General features: G+C 44.8%; 1 protein-coding gene across 6 annotated transcripts in view; it reads right to left on the bottom strand.

Moving 5' to 3' along the window:
- Positions 1-2,478: 2,478 nt before the first annotated feature.
- The window catches only part of LOC115169657 (zinc finger protein 521), a 138,213-nt gene continuing 123,269 nt past the window's right edge, over positions 2,479-17,422 (bottom strand). For 5 of the 6 annotated variants that reach the window (XM_029725503.1, XM_029725504.1, XM_029725498.1 and 2 more), the window contains one exon: positions 2,479-4,248. In XM_029725503.1, coding sequence (XP_029581363.1) covers positions 4,219-4,248 — 30 coding nt within the window. In that variant the 3' untranslated portion in view covers positions 2,479-4,218. Of the gene's footprint in view, positions 4,249-7,925; positions 8,290-17,422 lie in introns of those variants that run through there. The other variant, XM_029725502.1, reaches the window with a different exon arrangement.

The following is a 17,422-nucleotide window of genomic DNA, read 5'->3' as shown; positions in this document are numbered from 1 at the left end:
TTGGACACAGAGTCCATGCAATTTATTATGTGATTTGTTAAGCAAATTTTAGTCATGAACTCATTTCGGCTTGCCATAACAAAGGGGTTGAATACTTTTCAGCTTTTCATTTTTAATTCATTTGTAAAAAAAAATAATGTTTACATTATGGGGTGTGTATGTGTTTTCTTTTTAAATTCAGGCTGTAAAAAAAGGGGTGTGAATATTTTCTAGGCACAGTATATGTGTGCAGCCATATTATGGAGGATCAGCCCAGTAAAGCAATCTCTATAGAGGCCGTGCAGGCCATATGGTCCAGCACTTGCTGTCAGAGACGACTGGGATCTGTGTAATTATATTGCTTTTAAATGAGCCCCTGAGAGTGCCCTTGCCAAAGCGCCCACAAAGTCTCACTCTTGGGCAGGAGACAGAAAAACACATTTTTGTATTCATTTGTGTGTTTGTGTGTGTGTGAGAGAGTGTATGTACGTAAGTGTACATGTGCGTTTGTGTTTTTCATTGCTGAGTCTGGCGGGCAAAAGGGAGGCCGCAGTGGTTCCGATGATACGCCTCACAAGTGAATTTAATTAAATCATAAATATGAGCTGGAGGCCGCCACCCAATTTAACGTAATAGATGATGTGGGCCAGTCCATCTCTGGCAACGCAAAGTTCTGGACCCGTTTAGAATGCCCTTGAAGCTTATTAAAAGTGGCTGGCATGAGAAGACGCAAGCAAAGTTGTTTAATGGCTGCCCAGCTTGCATTCTGCTTGACAGCCAGAGGAAGGCCCAAAAAATTGTCCAAGACTCCAGCCACACAAGCCATAGACTGTTCTCTCGGCTACCGCATGGCAAGCGGTACCAGTGCACCAAGTCTGGAACCAACAGGACTCTAAACAGCTTCTATCCTCAAGCCATAAGACAACTAAACAAGACTGCTAAATAGCTCATCAAATTTCTACCCGCTGCTGATACTGTGTATTTTCTATCCCGTTGCCTTGTCACTTTAAACCTACCTATATATACTGTACATAGCTACCTCAATTACCTCATACCCCTGCCCATCTACTCGGTACTGGTACTCCTTATATATAGCCATGTTATTGTTATTCGTTATTCACTGTGTTCATTTCTCGTGTCACTATTTCTATTTTTTTTTTAATCTTTAACTCGTAAGCATTTCACTGTTAGTCTATGTCTGTTGTAACACTGGTGAGAAGATCTATTCCATTCCATTTCTGAATTTGGAATATGGTGGGATTCCATTTCAATTGGGAAAGATTGTCAGTCAGAAAAGCACAATGAAGAGGAGTCAAAACAAAAGGCAGATACAACCTCTACATTAGGTAGTACAAACCAGATACCTGATCAGCATATCAATATAAGTGTTCATTAGGTTACGGTGAAGGAGAATCCAGTGAAGTAATTGTCCTTGACACGTGCACAGATAAAGTGACATTATTTCGCCATCGTGATCAATAGTCTTGTCTGGACAAGATTGTTTTTGTGACCAGTCAACCATCCTACAGACAGACCAGAGGGAGGTGCTATGTGTTTATATATTTTCTTGTATTGATATTTAGAAACAGTATATACGATGTACAAATTAATATTCCCAAGCGCTGACTTCTTTAATCTATATATTTCAAATCTTAATTTGGTTTGAAAAAAAAGTAGCATTGATCATCTTATTGAAAACATAAAAAGTATTTCAGAATCCCACCCAAAGTACTATCAACATCTTTGTAAAATGTATACTTTTTGATGACAGACACATGTCCCTGGTCATAACAGTTATTTTCGACTTTCTGTTTTTCATCTCATTGTTATGAGGAATCATCTGTAAAGACAGACAGATGTTACTATATGGGGCTTTGTCCCATTCAGTGCAGACATCCTTTCCTTCCAGTGGTCCCCTGGAGAGCTGCAGGCTCCCTAATAGGCCTGGTGCGAGGGTGTGTGGAATGGGACCGCACAGGGTGATGGGTAATGGAGTCATTAATAACACAGACCTCCCTTAAGATCCTCAGATGTTCGTTAGGCAGAAGCCCCAATGGAACCAGGGGAAAGGCAGGTAGCTTAGTGGTTAGAGCGTTGGGCCAATAACTGAAAGGTTGCTGGATCGAAATCCCTGAGCTGACAAGGTAAAAATCTGTTGTTCTGTCCCTGAACAAGGCACTGTTCCCCGCTAGACTGTCATTGTAAATAACAATTTGTTCTTTACTGACTTGCCTAGTTAAACGAAGGTCAAATTTTAAAAGGATGATTGATTTAAGACCAAAAATCCCAAGTAAGGTTTTGAATATGATCATGTTCATGCTGTCAAGGGCCCATCTTGCTACTTAATCAGATGAATTGACCCCCCCCCCCCCACACACACACACACACGTGAGCACAAACACAAACACACATACACAAACACACACATGCACACTCACGCAAGCACAAATGCGCACATACACACAAACACATGAACACACAAATGAAGGGCCATAGGAGCCGTTGTCTCATACATTTTTAATATTTTATCACGTGTGCAACACAAAAATGAGGTCTGCCAAATACAGAACTCCATATTTGTACAATAACATTTGAATAACATCAGAGAAGAGAACTGTCCTTTTGCTGCAGCAGGAGATGGTGGTTAATTTCCTGTAAACTGAGTATGAACAATTCTCAATCAAAAGGTCAAAACATTAAAGTTTCATACAAAAGTGCATCTCAGGTTCAATGAATGCAAAAACATTTACATACAGATGTGGGATCTTAATTGAATCACCTTGTTGTTGCAGGAAATGTCCTGCATAGCAGGAAATGAAATCTTGTAATGTACTCAAGGTTTAAAAAGGCTTCTAAAGTTTGTCTTGATTTGACTTGATTTTGAATTTATTTTTCCTAAACAAAAAATGTATCAACTGCTACAAAAATGTTGATTAATTATAATCCACACAATAATTCACATTTCCTGTTGCTGCAGAATTATTTTCCTGCTGTAAAACTGGTCAAATTAAGATCCTACATCTGTAACAGAATGATTTATATTGGTGTATAATAACGCCACAATGGCTTCCAGCTTGAGCAGAGAGCAGAGCAATGGGATACCGCAGGAAACGAGGAAGGAAGGGGATAAGTTGGGAACTCTTCAGGAGAGCCCAGGACATAAGTTTCATAAGCACATCCCTACAGAGAGACTTAATACATGTATAGTCTCCACAACGACCCCAAATCAAAATGGATGTATTCCCCATTGCAAAAAAAATCTAAAATACAAAGAGCTAACAAAAACGAGAAGAAAAGAATTCCAGTAATCTCCAGGCTTGAACGAGCAGTAAACATTAATAACAGAATTGTACAGGTTTAAATCAGTGGGCTGGAGATGCTCTAGGAGACACAGGGGGGTTCACGATGCCTCTGTTCCCGTGCCAACCAGAGTAGCTAGCTGGCCTTTCCAAATCTGTGTCACTGCTTTTGCATATATCAGAACCCTGTCCTGTTTTTCCTTCTTTTTTCCTCTTCCTCTCATTCGAACTTGCGCAGGCAGGAGGACCAGATTAAATGCACCATTCAGTCGTCAGCTGGTCTTCTAGAAGCACAGCCATGTTGGAATGAGACCCGTGATGTCACAATGTCAGGTTCTGCTGGTGATCAAGCACCCTGCTACCCGCTTCAGTAACGAGTGACCAGGTCAGGATAGTGTCCACATACAGGAAATGGGCACTGATGAAAAGGGTCCTGACTGACCATACCACAACTTCCTGTTCCCTACATAATAATACCCCACATTGGCACCCTGTTTCGCCAACACATTGTTGATGAATTCCACCTCTTCTGACTGACGGTGGCATTGTCTTTTTTTTCTAGTTCTTTTTTTGGGGACAAACGGATCAGAACTGTACAATGGCAAATACTGTATAAGACTGCAATATAGCTGAAGTTATTAAGCAACACATGAACAATTTCTATTTACAAAGATAGTTGGCCAGTTTTGTTGAAATAACAACCAGTCAAAGACCAGAGCTTTTCTGTCCTTTTTTCACCCCTCTGTCTTTCATCCCTCCTTTTTCTTTTTGTGTGTGTGACATGATCCTTCCCGGTGTGAACTGAATCCAAAGTTCAGTGCAATAGAGCCAGTGGGATATTGCACTGAAGGTGGCTGGAGGACCGACCGGGTCAGACATGAATCTCCTCCTCGCCGTATGGTTCTCCTCTCCTCCTCAGGTCCACTGATAATCTGCCTGGTTAACTGCTGTGCTGAGTCAACATGTGGTTCTGAAATGGAGGAATAACCGAGAGAGAAAGAAAGGAATGAAATTACTGAATCAACATCAAATTCAATTTTATTTAATTCAACATTTTCTCCATTTAGCAAGTTTGAATTCGAACGCTTCATAACCTAAAATGAATAATTGATTTTCATCAACATTAAGACTTTAATGCTGTAGAATTCACCATTGCTTTTCAGAGGGTTAGTGGCTGACGTAGTGTTGTGAATGTCATGTTGTGGGTTTATGTGGCGTTCGCATTACCCAAATCCAATCGAAACCGAGCAGCAGTCAAATAGTTATATGGATCAATATGTCCTGGGATTAAATATGGTTAAGTCCTCCACTGGCACAGCGACACGTCACTGCCGAGCTGACAACGTCTCCCTCCCTCCAACATCTCAATCCCCAACCAACAATACCAACATCAGACCAATGGCTGTGGCCATGGAAACAACAGTTACCATGTAATACCCGTGAGGGAATATATGAATCACCATATTAATGGACATGTTTACATAATGTGTACTGGAAGTGTAACTACCGTAGAATAACAACAGGTCAACTACACTTGGGATTCAGATGCAGCAATTAGAGATATGTCATATACCACAGAAAAATAAGTATAGGATTTCTGAGGATGTTTGAATATCTTCACACACGCACGCACGCACACACCGGTGTGGTGAGAGAGAGTGGTTGTAGCGGGGACAGCTGTGCCAGCTAGGTTTTTTTAAAGGGAGGGAGTGTGTGTGTGGACCAGGGGGGGTGTAACTGGTGTCCCTGGTGGGCTAAATCCAGGTCATCTTTTGAAGTGACTGCTAATCCCTTTAATGCAAACCACATGCCCCACTTGCTGCACCCTGTTAAAAACAAGGCCTTGGACTCTACACTGGCATGGACAAGACACACCTGTCACACACAATCATCAGCTCGCATGCACACACTGACACCGATTATACACACAAAGAACACTGACATTCAAACACACCCACACACACACATACACAAACGCTTACTGTGGGTAAGATTTAATTATTTTTGAAAAAACAACATGGAAAGAGCCTGAGCCATGAAAGGTTGTGACTCCTTCAGCCTGAGCCATGAAGGTGCGTTTAGCAATGTACTGACTACAGTCACCTTCAGTCTTATCAACATAGCAGCATCCCTCAGGCAGGCTAGGCCTCGTCCATTACTTCCCTCCACCCCTCCCTCTTTACCCTTTCAAGTGCCTCCATACAAAGCATTTAAACACCTCGACACCTTTCGTTTCAGCCGGAGCGATTACTTTCCGACAGGTGGGATAATAAGCTGTTTGACAGGGGGCAGGAGGGAGTGTGACCCCTGGAAGGGTTAGCCTCGGCTCGCCTGGGCCCCCATATGGGCCCCCGTCTGGGCCCCTCCACTCCCTTTTAAAGAGCCGGCCCCGGTCTTTCCTCTGTTTCCCTCTCCTCTCTCTCTCTCTTCCCTCTCTTCTCTCTGTGAAATAAAGCTCCTTTAAGTGAGTCTGGGAGGAGACTCCCAACGGGACGACCACCCCTCCCTCTCCCCTCATACCCCAGTGAAGACATCCGTGGCGTTGCTGGGGAGGGACAGGAGCACGGCAACCCTATTAATGAATGCGTTCCATTACCCGTCAGCCTGGCTCCTCGGCGACTCACAGAAGCCCCTGCAGTACGTGACTTCAAATGGCAGGATATTGACATGGAACGAGCAAAGCGGTTGGGAGAGGGTGTGTGTGTATTTTTTTTCGTCTGTGTGTATGCGATGTGTGCCTGTGTGTATAAGAGAAAGAGTGCGCCTGTGTGTATGTATGTATGTGTGTCTGGACCCCGAAGGAACGTAGCTCCTTGGATATAATGTAGGGCTCGTAACAGCTATTAGAGGGGAAAAGACCCCCCCCTGGGGAGTACCCCCCGCCCATCCCCGTCTCAGCTCTGTCTGACACACACTGCATTCTACCTTTTCCTTAAACATGCCAGGAGTTTTTCTCACTGAGGGCTTTTTCAAGGACGGTGCTAAACGACTTCAGTGGCCGTGGCAGCCATGCAGGCTGGAGGGAAATAGAAAGAAAAGAAAGAAAGAGAGAAAAAAAGGTAAAAAGAAAATAATACCTTTACCTCTGTGGATATTGAACTCCACAGAGTGGAAGAGAGGCACTGTTCTGTATATCAGTGGAGACCACAGGGGGAGAGAGAGAGAAGGAGAGAGAGAGAGAGAGAGAGAGAGAGAGAGAGAGAGAGAGAGAGAGAGAGAGAGAGAAAAGAACAACTGTCTTTGCATTTCCACTCCATAATTTTTTTAAATTCTTGAAGTAGTTTCTGGCTAATGTGTGCAACCCTTCACTAAGTTTAACTCAGCCAAATATGCACTACAGTTCAAAAGTTTGGGGTCACTTAGACATTATTTGTTCATTAAAATAACATCAAATTGATCAGAATTACAGTGTAGACATTGTTAATGTTGTAAATGACTATTGTAGCTGGAAACAGCTGATTTTTTATGGAATATCTACAAAGGCTGATAAAGAGGCCCATTATCAGCAACCATCACTCCTGTGTTCCAATGGCACGTTGTGTTAGCTAATCCGAGTTTATCATTTTAAAAGGCTAATTGATCGTTACAAAACCCTTTTGAAATTATGTTAGCACAGTTGAAAACTGTTGTCCTGATTAAAGAAGCAACACAGCTGTTCTTCTTTAGACTAGTTGAGTATCTGGAGAATCAGCATTTGTGGGTTCGATTACAGGCTCAAAATGGCCAGAAACAAAGTACTTTCTTCTGAAACTTGTCAGTCTATTCTTGTTCTGAGAAATGAAGGCTATTCCATGCGAGAAATTGCCAAGAAACTGAAGATCTTGTACAACGCTGTGTGCTACTCCCTTCACAGAACAGCTCAAACTGGCTCTAACCCAAATGGAAAGAGGAGTGTGAGGCCCCGGTGCACAACTGAGCAAGAGGACAGGTACATTTGAGTGTCTAGTTTGAGAAACAGACTGGCAGCTTCATTAATAGTACCCGCAAAACACCAGTCTCAACGTCAACAGTGACTCCGTGATGCTGGCCTTCTTGGCAGAGTTGCAAAGAAAAAGCCATATCTCAGACTGGCCAATAAAAATTAAAGATTAAGATGGGCAAAAGAACACAGACACTGGACAGAGGAACTCTGCCTAGAAGGCCAGCATCCCGGAGTCGCTTCTTCACTGTTGATGTTGAGACTGGTGTTTTGCGGGTACTATTTAATGAAACTGCCAGTTGAGGACTTGTGAGGCGTCCATTTCTCAAACTAAACACTCTAATGTAATTGTTTTGTCACAAACTGAAATTAGGAAACCAGGAAATGGCAGAGCTAACAGATTGACTGACCCAATCCCCGAAACTCCTTACCCCACATCTCCTTGTTACCCCCATCTCCTTTCTCCCCAACCCCCAATCTCCCCCAATCACCCAACTTTCTTACCCCCATTCTCCCCTCTCCCTTACCCCCCATCGTCCTTCTTCCCAACCACTCACTGGGCTCCACCATAAGGCTGTATTGCAGGCCCCAGTTACCAGCAGAGCTAAGGTAAAAACCCTTAGTAGTCAATTCTCCATTAAATAAAATTTTACTCTGATCAATAATGTGCACCCGCCTCTCTCCCTAGTGAATACTGTGTCTGAGAAGCCTCTTCTTCTTCCTCTCTCTCCTTGATCGACTGGCTCTTTGCCACTGTTAACCCTCCATCCGCCTTCTTTCATCTGATTACATCATATCCCTGCAACGCCCTTGGGGGCAGAGGAAGGAGAGGGGGGAGAATGCCCAGCAGGGGACCTGTGTACCCATGCAAACAGGTGCAACATGTCTTAGGAATTTAACAGAGAGAAGAAGAGGGAGTGAGAGCGAAAGAAAGAGTGCGAGAGGGAGAGAGGGAAAGTGCATGCAGGCTGGGGAGTTGATTTATTAACTAATCATTCTTTATGTCGTTTCCCATTCCTCTGGTCTCCATCGATAGCACCGGTCTGGGCTCCAGTACGGCAAGGCAACAGAGGTGTGCCTGTTACATCAGCTCTGCAGAGGAAAAGGCCAAACGGATCAGCGGCCATTTTGAACCTCTCATCTACTCCTACACATTTAATCTACAAACTACCCAAAACAGACAGTCAAGAGTGATGAAATATTTATGAAATCTATCAAAACGTTTGGCTAGTAGCACAAAGTTAGTTGATAATGCATATAGGCAAAACTCTAGCAGGAGTCATTCTTTCTGGTTGTAGCCTGTCTTATATTACCCAGAGTTGTGCGTTTATAGAGTGTTCAGAAAGCTGATAGAGTGAACAATAATGAGTCTCTAAGATTGGGTCTTGGGGGACCCTTGAATCCCGGGGAAAGTCGAGGAGATATTATATTATACAAGTGTGAGGCGAGGCAACTCAGAGCACTTAGACCAGGCCAGGTGAAAAACATCAGATCTATTAGGCCTCAAAGAGCCACACTTCAAATGTTAAACATTTGTTCTCGCGTTTTGTGAGCACCAATTCACAACACTAATCAGGTTTCCATCCAACCTTTTTATGCGAGTATAGTATGTTGGATAAAAATGTCACAACAGGCCTGATGGAAACAGAACATTTGTCGGTAAACTTTCCAAATGTGGACATAACAAAATACTCTAGACAAGGTGGGATCTTTTTGTGTCGGTAAAATGAATTATGCGAGAAATGTCGGTGGAAATGCTTTTATGCGCAAATATTGATATAATAACCATCATATGGAAGTAAACTTGGAGTCCCGCGATGACATGTAGTGCGGTCCTCCCACTACGATTCTTCGGGAAAGCATGCATGTTACAATCAACTTCACAGTGTGGTGAAAGTGCAAGGTGCTGAGATTGATGCTCCTTTCCAACAAATACAGAGGATCTTATTCTGGTGACATGGTCATCGATGCTTGGCTGCCATTTGAATCTTGCTGTTTTGTCCATAATAATCTCATCAGGTAGGCTATACCCACACTGTATCTGCCAGCTGTTGGCTAGAGCACATGTGCCAATACCAGAGTGGGCATACTCTATAAAACAAAAACTAAATTGTGATAAAACCATCAGTAGAGTTGAAAATGCGATGTAAACCCATTTAACTTGTATTTTTTATTCGGTACATGGGAGATTAATCGCAAAAGGTATTTCTATTTGCACTACGTCATCGGGCACAGCCTTTTATCCGCAACAAGTCAATTTGATGGAAACATCTCTGGTGGGAAAAAGCGCATATTGTTTTTTTGTGGATTTTAGAATATTTGCATAAAAATCAGTCGCCAATTGGATGTAAACCTAGCTACTGAGTAAATAATTTACGACAGAATCATTTAGGGAGTTATAAAGGACTGAGAAGTCAAGTAAATTTGATTTGCTACATTTCAACGGACATTGAAAGACAGAAAAGTGCCAAAACCCAGGCTTTCCAAACAATTAACTTTGGGCTATGTAATGTATGAATATGAACTTAACCTTTCTTCTAAATCATACATTCATATCAGCGAGAGATTCTACAGATTCTAGTTCTAACTCCCATTTCTTCTGCTACATATATCCAAATCAAATCCAAAATCAAATCAAATGTTATATATATGATGGGATGTATAGACATTATGGACAGTCTGTGGATAGAATATATAGTATATCTGAAGAATACATGGATAGAATAGCAATAGTTGAATAGGATGACCTTGACTAGAATACAGTATATACATATGAAATACGTAAAACAGTATGTAAACATTATTAAAGTGACCAGTGTTTCATCCAAGACATCCACCATTTTGCTATTGTCATACATCCCACAGCCCTAGTAGTGGCAAGGCCTCCCCACGTCTAGTCAGTAGTGGCTAGCCTCCCCATGTTTAGTCAGTAGTGGCTAGCCCTCCCCATTTCTAAGCAGTAGCAGCTAGCCTCCCAATGTCTAGTCAGTAGTGGCTAGCCTCCCCATGTCTAGTCAGTAGCAGCTAGCCTCCCCATGTCTAGTCAGTAGTGGCTAGCCTCCCGATGTTTAGTCAGCAGTGGCTAGCCTCCCCATGTCTAGTCAGTAGCAGCTAGCCTCCCCATGTCTAGTCAGTAGCAGCTAGCCTCCCCATGTTTAGTCAGTAGTGGCTAGCCTCCCCATGTCTAGTCAGTAGCAGCTAGCCTCCCCATGTCTAGTCAGTAGCAGCTAGCCTCCCCATGTCTAGTCAGTAGTGGCTAGCCCTTCCCATGTCTAGTCAGTAGCAGCTAGCCTCCCCATGTCTAGTCAGTAGCAGTTGGCCTCCCCATGTCTAGTCAGTAGCAGCTAGCCTCCCCATGTCTAGTCAGTAGCAGCTAGCCTCCCCATGTCTAGTCAGTAGCAGCTAGCCTCCCCATGTTTAGTCAGTAGCAGCTAGCCTCCCCATGTCTAGTCAGTAGCAGCTAGCCTCCCCATGTCTAGTCAGTAGCGGCTAGCCTCCCCATGTCTAGTCAGTAGCAGCTAGCCTCCCCATGTTTAGTCAGTAGTGGCTAGCCTCCCCATGTCTAGTCAGTAGCAGCTAGCCTCCCCATGTCTAGTCAGTAGCGGCTAGCCTCCCCATGTCTAGTCAGTAGCAGCTAGCCTCCCCATGTTTAGTCAGTAGTGGCTAACCCTCCCCATGTCTAGTCAGTAGCAGCTAGCCCTACCCATGTCTAGTCAGTAGTGGCTAGCCCGCCCCATATCTAGTCAGTAGCGGCTAGCCCTCCCCATGTCTAGTCAGTAGCAGCTAGCCCTCCCCATGTCTAGTCAGTAGTGGCTAGCCCTTCCCATGTCTAAACAGTAGCAGCTAGCCTCCCCATATCTAGTCAGTAGCGGCTAGCCCTCCCCATGTCTAGTCAGTAGTGGCTAGCCCTTCCCATGTCTAAACAGTAGCAGCTAGCCCCCCATGTCTAAGCAGTAGCGGCTAGCCCTCCAGAATGTATAAGCAGTAGCAGTTGGCCTCCCCATGTCTAGTCAGTAGCAGCTAGCCTCCCCATGTTTAGTCAGTAGTGGCTAGCCCTCACCATGTCTAGTCAGTAGCAGCTAGCCCTACCCATGTCTAGTCAGTAGTGGCTAGCCCGCCCCATATCTAGTCAGTAGCGGCTAGCCCTCCCCATGTCTAGTCAGTAGCAGCTAGCCTCCCCATGTCTAGTCAGTAGCAGCTAGCCTCCCCATGTCTAGTCAGTAGTGGCTAGCCTCCCCATGTTTAGTCAGTAGTGGCTAGCCTCCCCATGTTTAGTCAGTAGCGGCTAGCCTCCCCATGTCTAGTCAGTAGCAGCTAGCCTCCCCATGTCTAGTCAGTAGAGGCTAGCCTCCCCATGTCTAGTCAGTAGCAGCTAGCCTCCCCATGTTTAGTCAGTAGTGGCTAGCCCTCCCCATGTCTAGTCAGTAGCAGCTAGCCCTACCCATGTCTAGTCAGTAGTGGCTAGCCCGCCCCATATCTAGTCAGTAGCGGCTAGCCCTCCCCATGTCTAGTCAGTAGCAGCTAGCCTCCCCATGTTTAGTCAGTAGCAGCTAGCCTCCCCATGTCTAGTCAGTAGCAGCTAGCCCTCCCCATGTCTAGTCAGTAGCAGCTAGCCCTCCCCATGTCTAGTCAGTAGTGGCTAGCCCTTCCCATGTCTAAACAGTAGCAGCTAGCCTCCCCATATCTAGTCAGTAGCGGCTAGCCCTCCCCATGTCTAGTCAGTAGTGGCTAGCCCTTCCCATGTCTAAACAGTAGCAGCTAGCCCCCCATGTCTAAGCAGTAGCGGCTAGCCCTCCAGAATGTATAAGCAGTAGCAGTTGGCCTCCCCATGTCTAGTCAGTAGCAGCTAGCCTCCCCATGTTTAGTCAGTAGTGGCTAGCCCTCCCCATGTCTAGTCAGTAGCAGCTAGCCCTACCCATGTCTAGTCAGTAGTGGCTAGCCCGCCCCATATCTAGTCAGTAGCGGCTAGCCCTCCCCATGTCTAGTCAGTAGCAGCTAGCCTCCCCATGTCTAGTCAGTAGCAGCTAGCCTCCCCATGTCTAGTCAGTAGTGGCTAGCCTCCCCATGTTTAGTCAGTAGTGGCTAGCCTCCCCATGTTTAGTCAGTAGCGGCTAGCCTCCCCATGTCTAGTCAGTAGCAGCTAGCCTCCCCATGTCTAGTCAGTAGAGGCTAGCCTCCCCATGTCTAGTCAGTAGCAGCTAGCCTCCCCATGTTTAGTCAGTAGTGGCTAGCCCTCCCCATGTCTAGTCAGTAGCAGCTAGCCCTACCCATGTCTAGTCAGTAGTGGCTAGCCCGCCCCATATCTAGTCAGTAGCGGCTAGCCCTCCCCATGTCTAGTCAGTAGCAGCTAGCCTCCCCATATCTAGTCAGTAGCGGCTAGCCCTCCCCATGTCTAGTCAGTAGTGGCTAGCCCTTCCCATGTCTAAACAGTAGCAGCTAGCCTCCCCATATCTAGTCAGTAGCGGCTAGCCCTCCCCATGTCTAGTCAGTAGTGGCTAGCCCTCCCATGTCTAAACAGTAGCAGCTAGCCCCCCCATGTCTAAGCAGTAGCGGCTAGCCCTCCAGAATGTATAAGCAGTAGCAGTTGGCCTCCCCATGTCTAGTCAGTAGTGGCTAGCCCTCCCATGTCTAGTCAGTAGTGGCTAGCACTCCCATGTCTAGTCAGTAGTGGCTAGCCCTCCCATGTCTAAACAGTAGCAGCTAGCCCCCCCATGTCTAAGCAGTAGCGGCTAGCCCTCCAGAATGTATAAGCAGTAGCAGTTGGCCTCCCCATGTCTAGTCAGTAGTGGCTAGCCCTCCCATGTCTAGTCAGTAGTGGCTAGCACTCCCATGTCTAGTCAGTAGCGGCTAGCCCTCCCATGTCTAGTCAGTAGTGGCTAGCCCTCCCCATATCTAAACAGTAGCAGCTAGCCTCCCCGTGTCTAAGCAGTGGCAGCTAGCCCTCCCTATGTCTAAACAGTAGCAGTTAGCCTCCCCATGTTTAGTCAGTAGTGGCTAGCCCTCCCCATGTCTAAGCAGTAGCAGCTAGCCCTCCCCATGTCTAAGCAGTAGCAGCTAGCCTAGGGCTGTGGCAGTCATTACATTTTGTCAGCCGGTGATTGTCAAGCAAATAACTGCAGGTCTCATGGTAATTGACTGTTCATTAACATAAACACAATTGGTATCACCTGTCTTCCACGCATAGCATACAATCCAATGATGCAGACCTTTGGAACATCTACATTTTAAAAAGTCTAATAAATCTATAATTTAGCCTACACCATCACAATAAATCCATTATTTATTTTAGACAGGTCTAAAGAAACATAATGTGAAGAAAATGTAGTACTCTGAGTTGTCCTTATGTTAGGCCCTGATCTAGCTATGCCATATGGCTGTGGGCTACACTAGTGCATTTGGAAAACAATATTTGCTTAGAATTCCGTGGCATTATTTTATGGTATGAAGAATACAATTGAACATAGCTGAATAAAATAGAAAGGATATTTTCTCCAACCGATTTGAGGGAGTGCGCACATGCGGCTATTGTGTTGAGCGGTTATCAAAAAAACAGGTCCTCTTATATGCTTTATTTAGAGTTATTCATGCAACTTTAGTTGTGATACAAAAGTTGGGCTATATGTTTTGATTTTTAATACATTCTAAGGCTGCAAGATGCGACTGTACTGATGATTTGAAAAAAGTTGCATGAAAGGCATGAGTTCTGCTTAGTTTTTTTGCGCAGGTTGCACACACTTCATCAGTCTCTCATTCACAATTTGACAAACACAATAATCCATGGCTTTTGCAGCCAGTGGCCGTTGTGCCCTTGGGCTGAATATAATAATTATAATTCCCTTCTCCCGGCTGCATGCTCCGAAGCACCTCTCACTCACTTGACTCTCTCAGATAGCTAAATTCTTATTAGCCAATGCCCGTCACGTGATCGGGTCTTTCTCACAGACTACAAGTGACACATCGGTGATGCAACTGCGAGTGTCCTTTCCAATTCCCAGATGCATATTGAAGATACTGCACAGCCTATAGCCTATAGAAATGTTGCGCAACATGAGCTCATGGGCTTTCATGAAGTGTTTGATTAGATTTTCGATTAAATTTACATTGATGTCAGAGTGATTAGAGGGACAATAGAGTGCTGAGTACCAGGCAGTTAGCAAGTTTGGTAGGCTACTAATTACCAGCAGCAGCATCAGAGCTTGGAGAAGTCTAATTACTGTGACTAAACGATCACGTGGTATTTGACTGCCGTCAAGACTCATGACCGGATCTCGTCTGAGTAGTGATTGTGTGTTGACTATTACCGGTGTAGCGGTAATACGGTCACCGTAACAGCCCTAGGCTAGCCCCCCATGTCTAGTCAGTGTGAGCTGAAACTACCTCTCTGCTCGTAGCTGTCATAAGTCTGCTAACATAGCTGCATCTGGAGCACAGGGAGCAAGCGGAGCGCCAAACCACAGAGATCCAGCCGCAGCACACTGCTAGTCATCAGTCAGGAGTTTAATTAAGGCATAAGAGCAGAGCAGGCTGCCGCTGAGCTATGCTGAGACAAAGACCTCACAGGCCTCAGAACAGATAACAGGTTAAAGGCACAGTGCAGTCAAAAACGTGATTTCCTATGTTTTATATATATTTCCACAATATGAAGTTGGAATAACACTGTGAAATTGTGCAAATTATGATAAAAGGCTTGAAAATACCACCTGAAATTTCCGCCTGTTTTGGTTTGATGGAGTTTTGGCCTGCCTGGTGACACCACCAGGGGGTACATGAGTTAATAGACCAATAAGAAACAGAGTTGCAAACCTCCACTCCCCACTCAGACCACTCACAGACAGTCTTATTATTGCTTGAGAAATTGGTCTTTGTTAAGAAGCTATTTGTATTTCTATTTGACCATTTTAATTTAAAACAATCACAGTAAGGTACTTAATTGTTACCCATAAATGATTTGATATTGAAATAAAAACAGCTGCATTGGACCTTTACACATTAACACTGGGCTGCTTTAAAAGACACATATATGGGTCATGCTGTATCTGAACTACGAACACAAAGCATTGGGCAAATTATATTCCATTCCACAAAGCACTAAATAGCCATTGTGTTCTATGGTGTTTTATTGTGTTTTCCACTTATTGATCGTACATGACCTGTATATGTGAAGTTCACCCTTACGACAAGACAGAGCAGACCCATGCGGTGCCAGTACTACGTTTCCTGGGTCCCGTCTGAGTAGGGATTGTGTGTTGACGAACACAAGCCAGTATTGACTCAGTCCCCCTTTGCTTGGAGTGAGCCTCATTCCCCACCGTTGGCTCGTCCACTAGGGGTGTAATCCCTTCCTGTTTGGCCTCAGGCCAGGCTTACTGCTATCCAGTTTAGCCAATGAAGAATACCAACAAATAAATAAATAAAACTAGCAGCTGGCATTCTCCACAGTCAACACTTATCAGGCCGTAGGGAGAGCTGACCTCGTCCGCTGTTTGGCCACAACCACCACGGTCTCCTTGGTAACCGACTGTCTTGTTTGAAGTTTGGTGCCTGGGGACTCGTGGACATTCAGTACAGCTCTGGGGCTAGGGTGGGGAGACTTTGGTGTGTGTGTGTTTTTCTGTGTGTCCATGTGTGTGTGTGTCTTATTAGCCTGGCATGTGGTTATGTGTATAATAGCTATGTAATAAATGAGTAATAGCTGGAATTGTCTGGCTGGATGTACAAAAGACCTAAAACAACGGTGAAATCCTTCTCTTCTGAGGTGTAACGAGAAAAGACAGACCACCCGATTGGAGGGCTAGTGTGCTTTGTTCCTCCAAATGATACTCATTACCCTGTCTAAGTAGACAAGTGAATGGTGCTAGAAACCCACTATGGGGTGATCCTGCTGTTTGACTGAGATAGCAAAACAACTGCACAACCGCTGGGTTATTATGGAGCCTCATTATGTGAAGAGACTAGAGAGCAGGAAAGAGGAAGAGGGAAAGAGAGAGAGAAAGAGATGGAGAGAGAGAGAGACAGAGAGAGAGAGAGAGAGAGAGAGAGAGAGAGAGAGAGAGAGAGAGAGAGAGAGAGAGAGAGAGAGATGAGAGAGAGAGAGGGATGGGGCGATAGAAAGTGAGGAGATGGAGAGGAAGAGAAGAGAGGGATAGAGAAAGAGAAAGAGAGATGGAGAGTTGAGGGGAAGAAGGGAGGTGGAGGGAGAGTTGAGGGGAAGAAGGGAGGTGGAGAGAGAGTTAGAGATGGAAATGAGAGAAAGAAAGTGAGAGGAAGGGAGATAGAGATATAAACAGGGAGAGAGGGAGGGAGATGGAGAAAAATAGAATGTATGTGAGTGTGTGAGGGAGATAAAGAAAAAGCAAGTGAGCGAGAGAAAGGGAGAGAGAGAATAATCCAAACTGATTTCTGAGGTGATAGCTACAAAACACAGATGCCTTTCCCCACTAAAAATGAAGACTATGACTTAAGAACCCAATTAAGGATCTTTCTTAGGGGAGCCATCTTGGGAAGTAGATGGGGGGATGGGTCTTGGTAGGACATGAGCCCTGGGCTACACAGACTAATTAGACTGAGGCAGGGGGGTGGCAGGGGGGTAGAGGGGATGGGATCCAAGCCTGTCACTGGGAGGGAGATGGGTTCCATGGAGCTCCACATGTCAGTCCCAGAAACTAAACACAATTACTCTCACATTTAACCACTTCACTTAGGGACAGGAGTTTGACTGGTGTAGGCGATGATGCTACAGCACAGAAATCTCACTCATACATTACTCCTCTGTCTCTCTTGCTGCTATAGCTACTTCAGTGACAAAGTGAATTCTAGGAGCGAATTTGAGGCTACTGTTAGATCGAGCACTTCACGAGGTGAGAGTTGAAACTGTGATGCCAACAAGGAACAAATGCAGTCTCACGTTTAGCCACTTGTTTGGAGTGAGACAGTCAGAATATTAGCTTTTAAATAGCCGCACAATTGGTGTCATGTAACATGTATTTACGAAACGGAAGTGTCTAATAATTACTGTACATACAGTGTTCGAAAATAAATCCATGAGGAAATGTGCGATCGGATTCTGTGAGGACCAGCTTGCCTCAACGGCAATTTGTAGAAACACGTTTAGAATCAGACACTTGCAAAGTGAATCTCTTTGACCAGGTAAATTAAACCTGTAATGTATTTATCATCTGGTGTTAATGCCATGCTTTATCAAAGTTGCAGAAAGTCAAATAAAAAG

Source organism: Salmo trutta, chromosome 31 (assembly GCF_901001165.1).
Source record: "Salmo trutta chromosome 31, fSalTru1.1, whole genome shotgun sequence".
Lineage (NCBI taxonomy): Eukaryota > Metazoa > Chordata > Actinopteri > Salmoniformes > Salmonidae > Salmo > Salmo trutta.
This window is presented reverse-complemented; position numbering and strand designations above follow the sequence as displayed.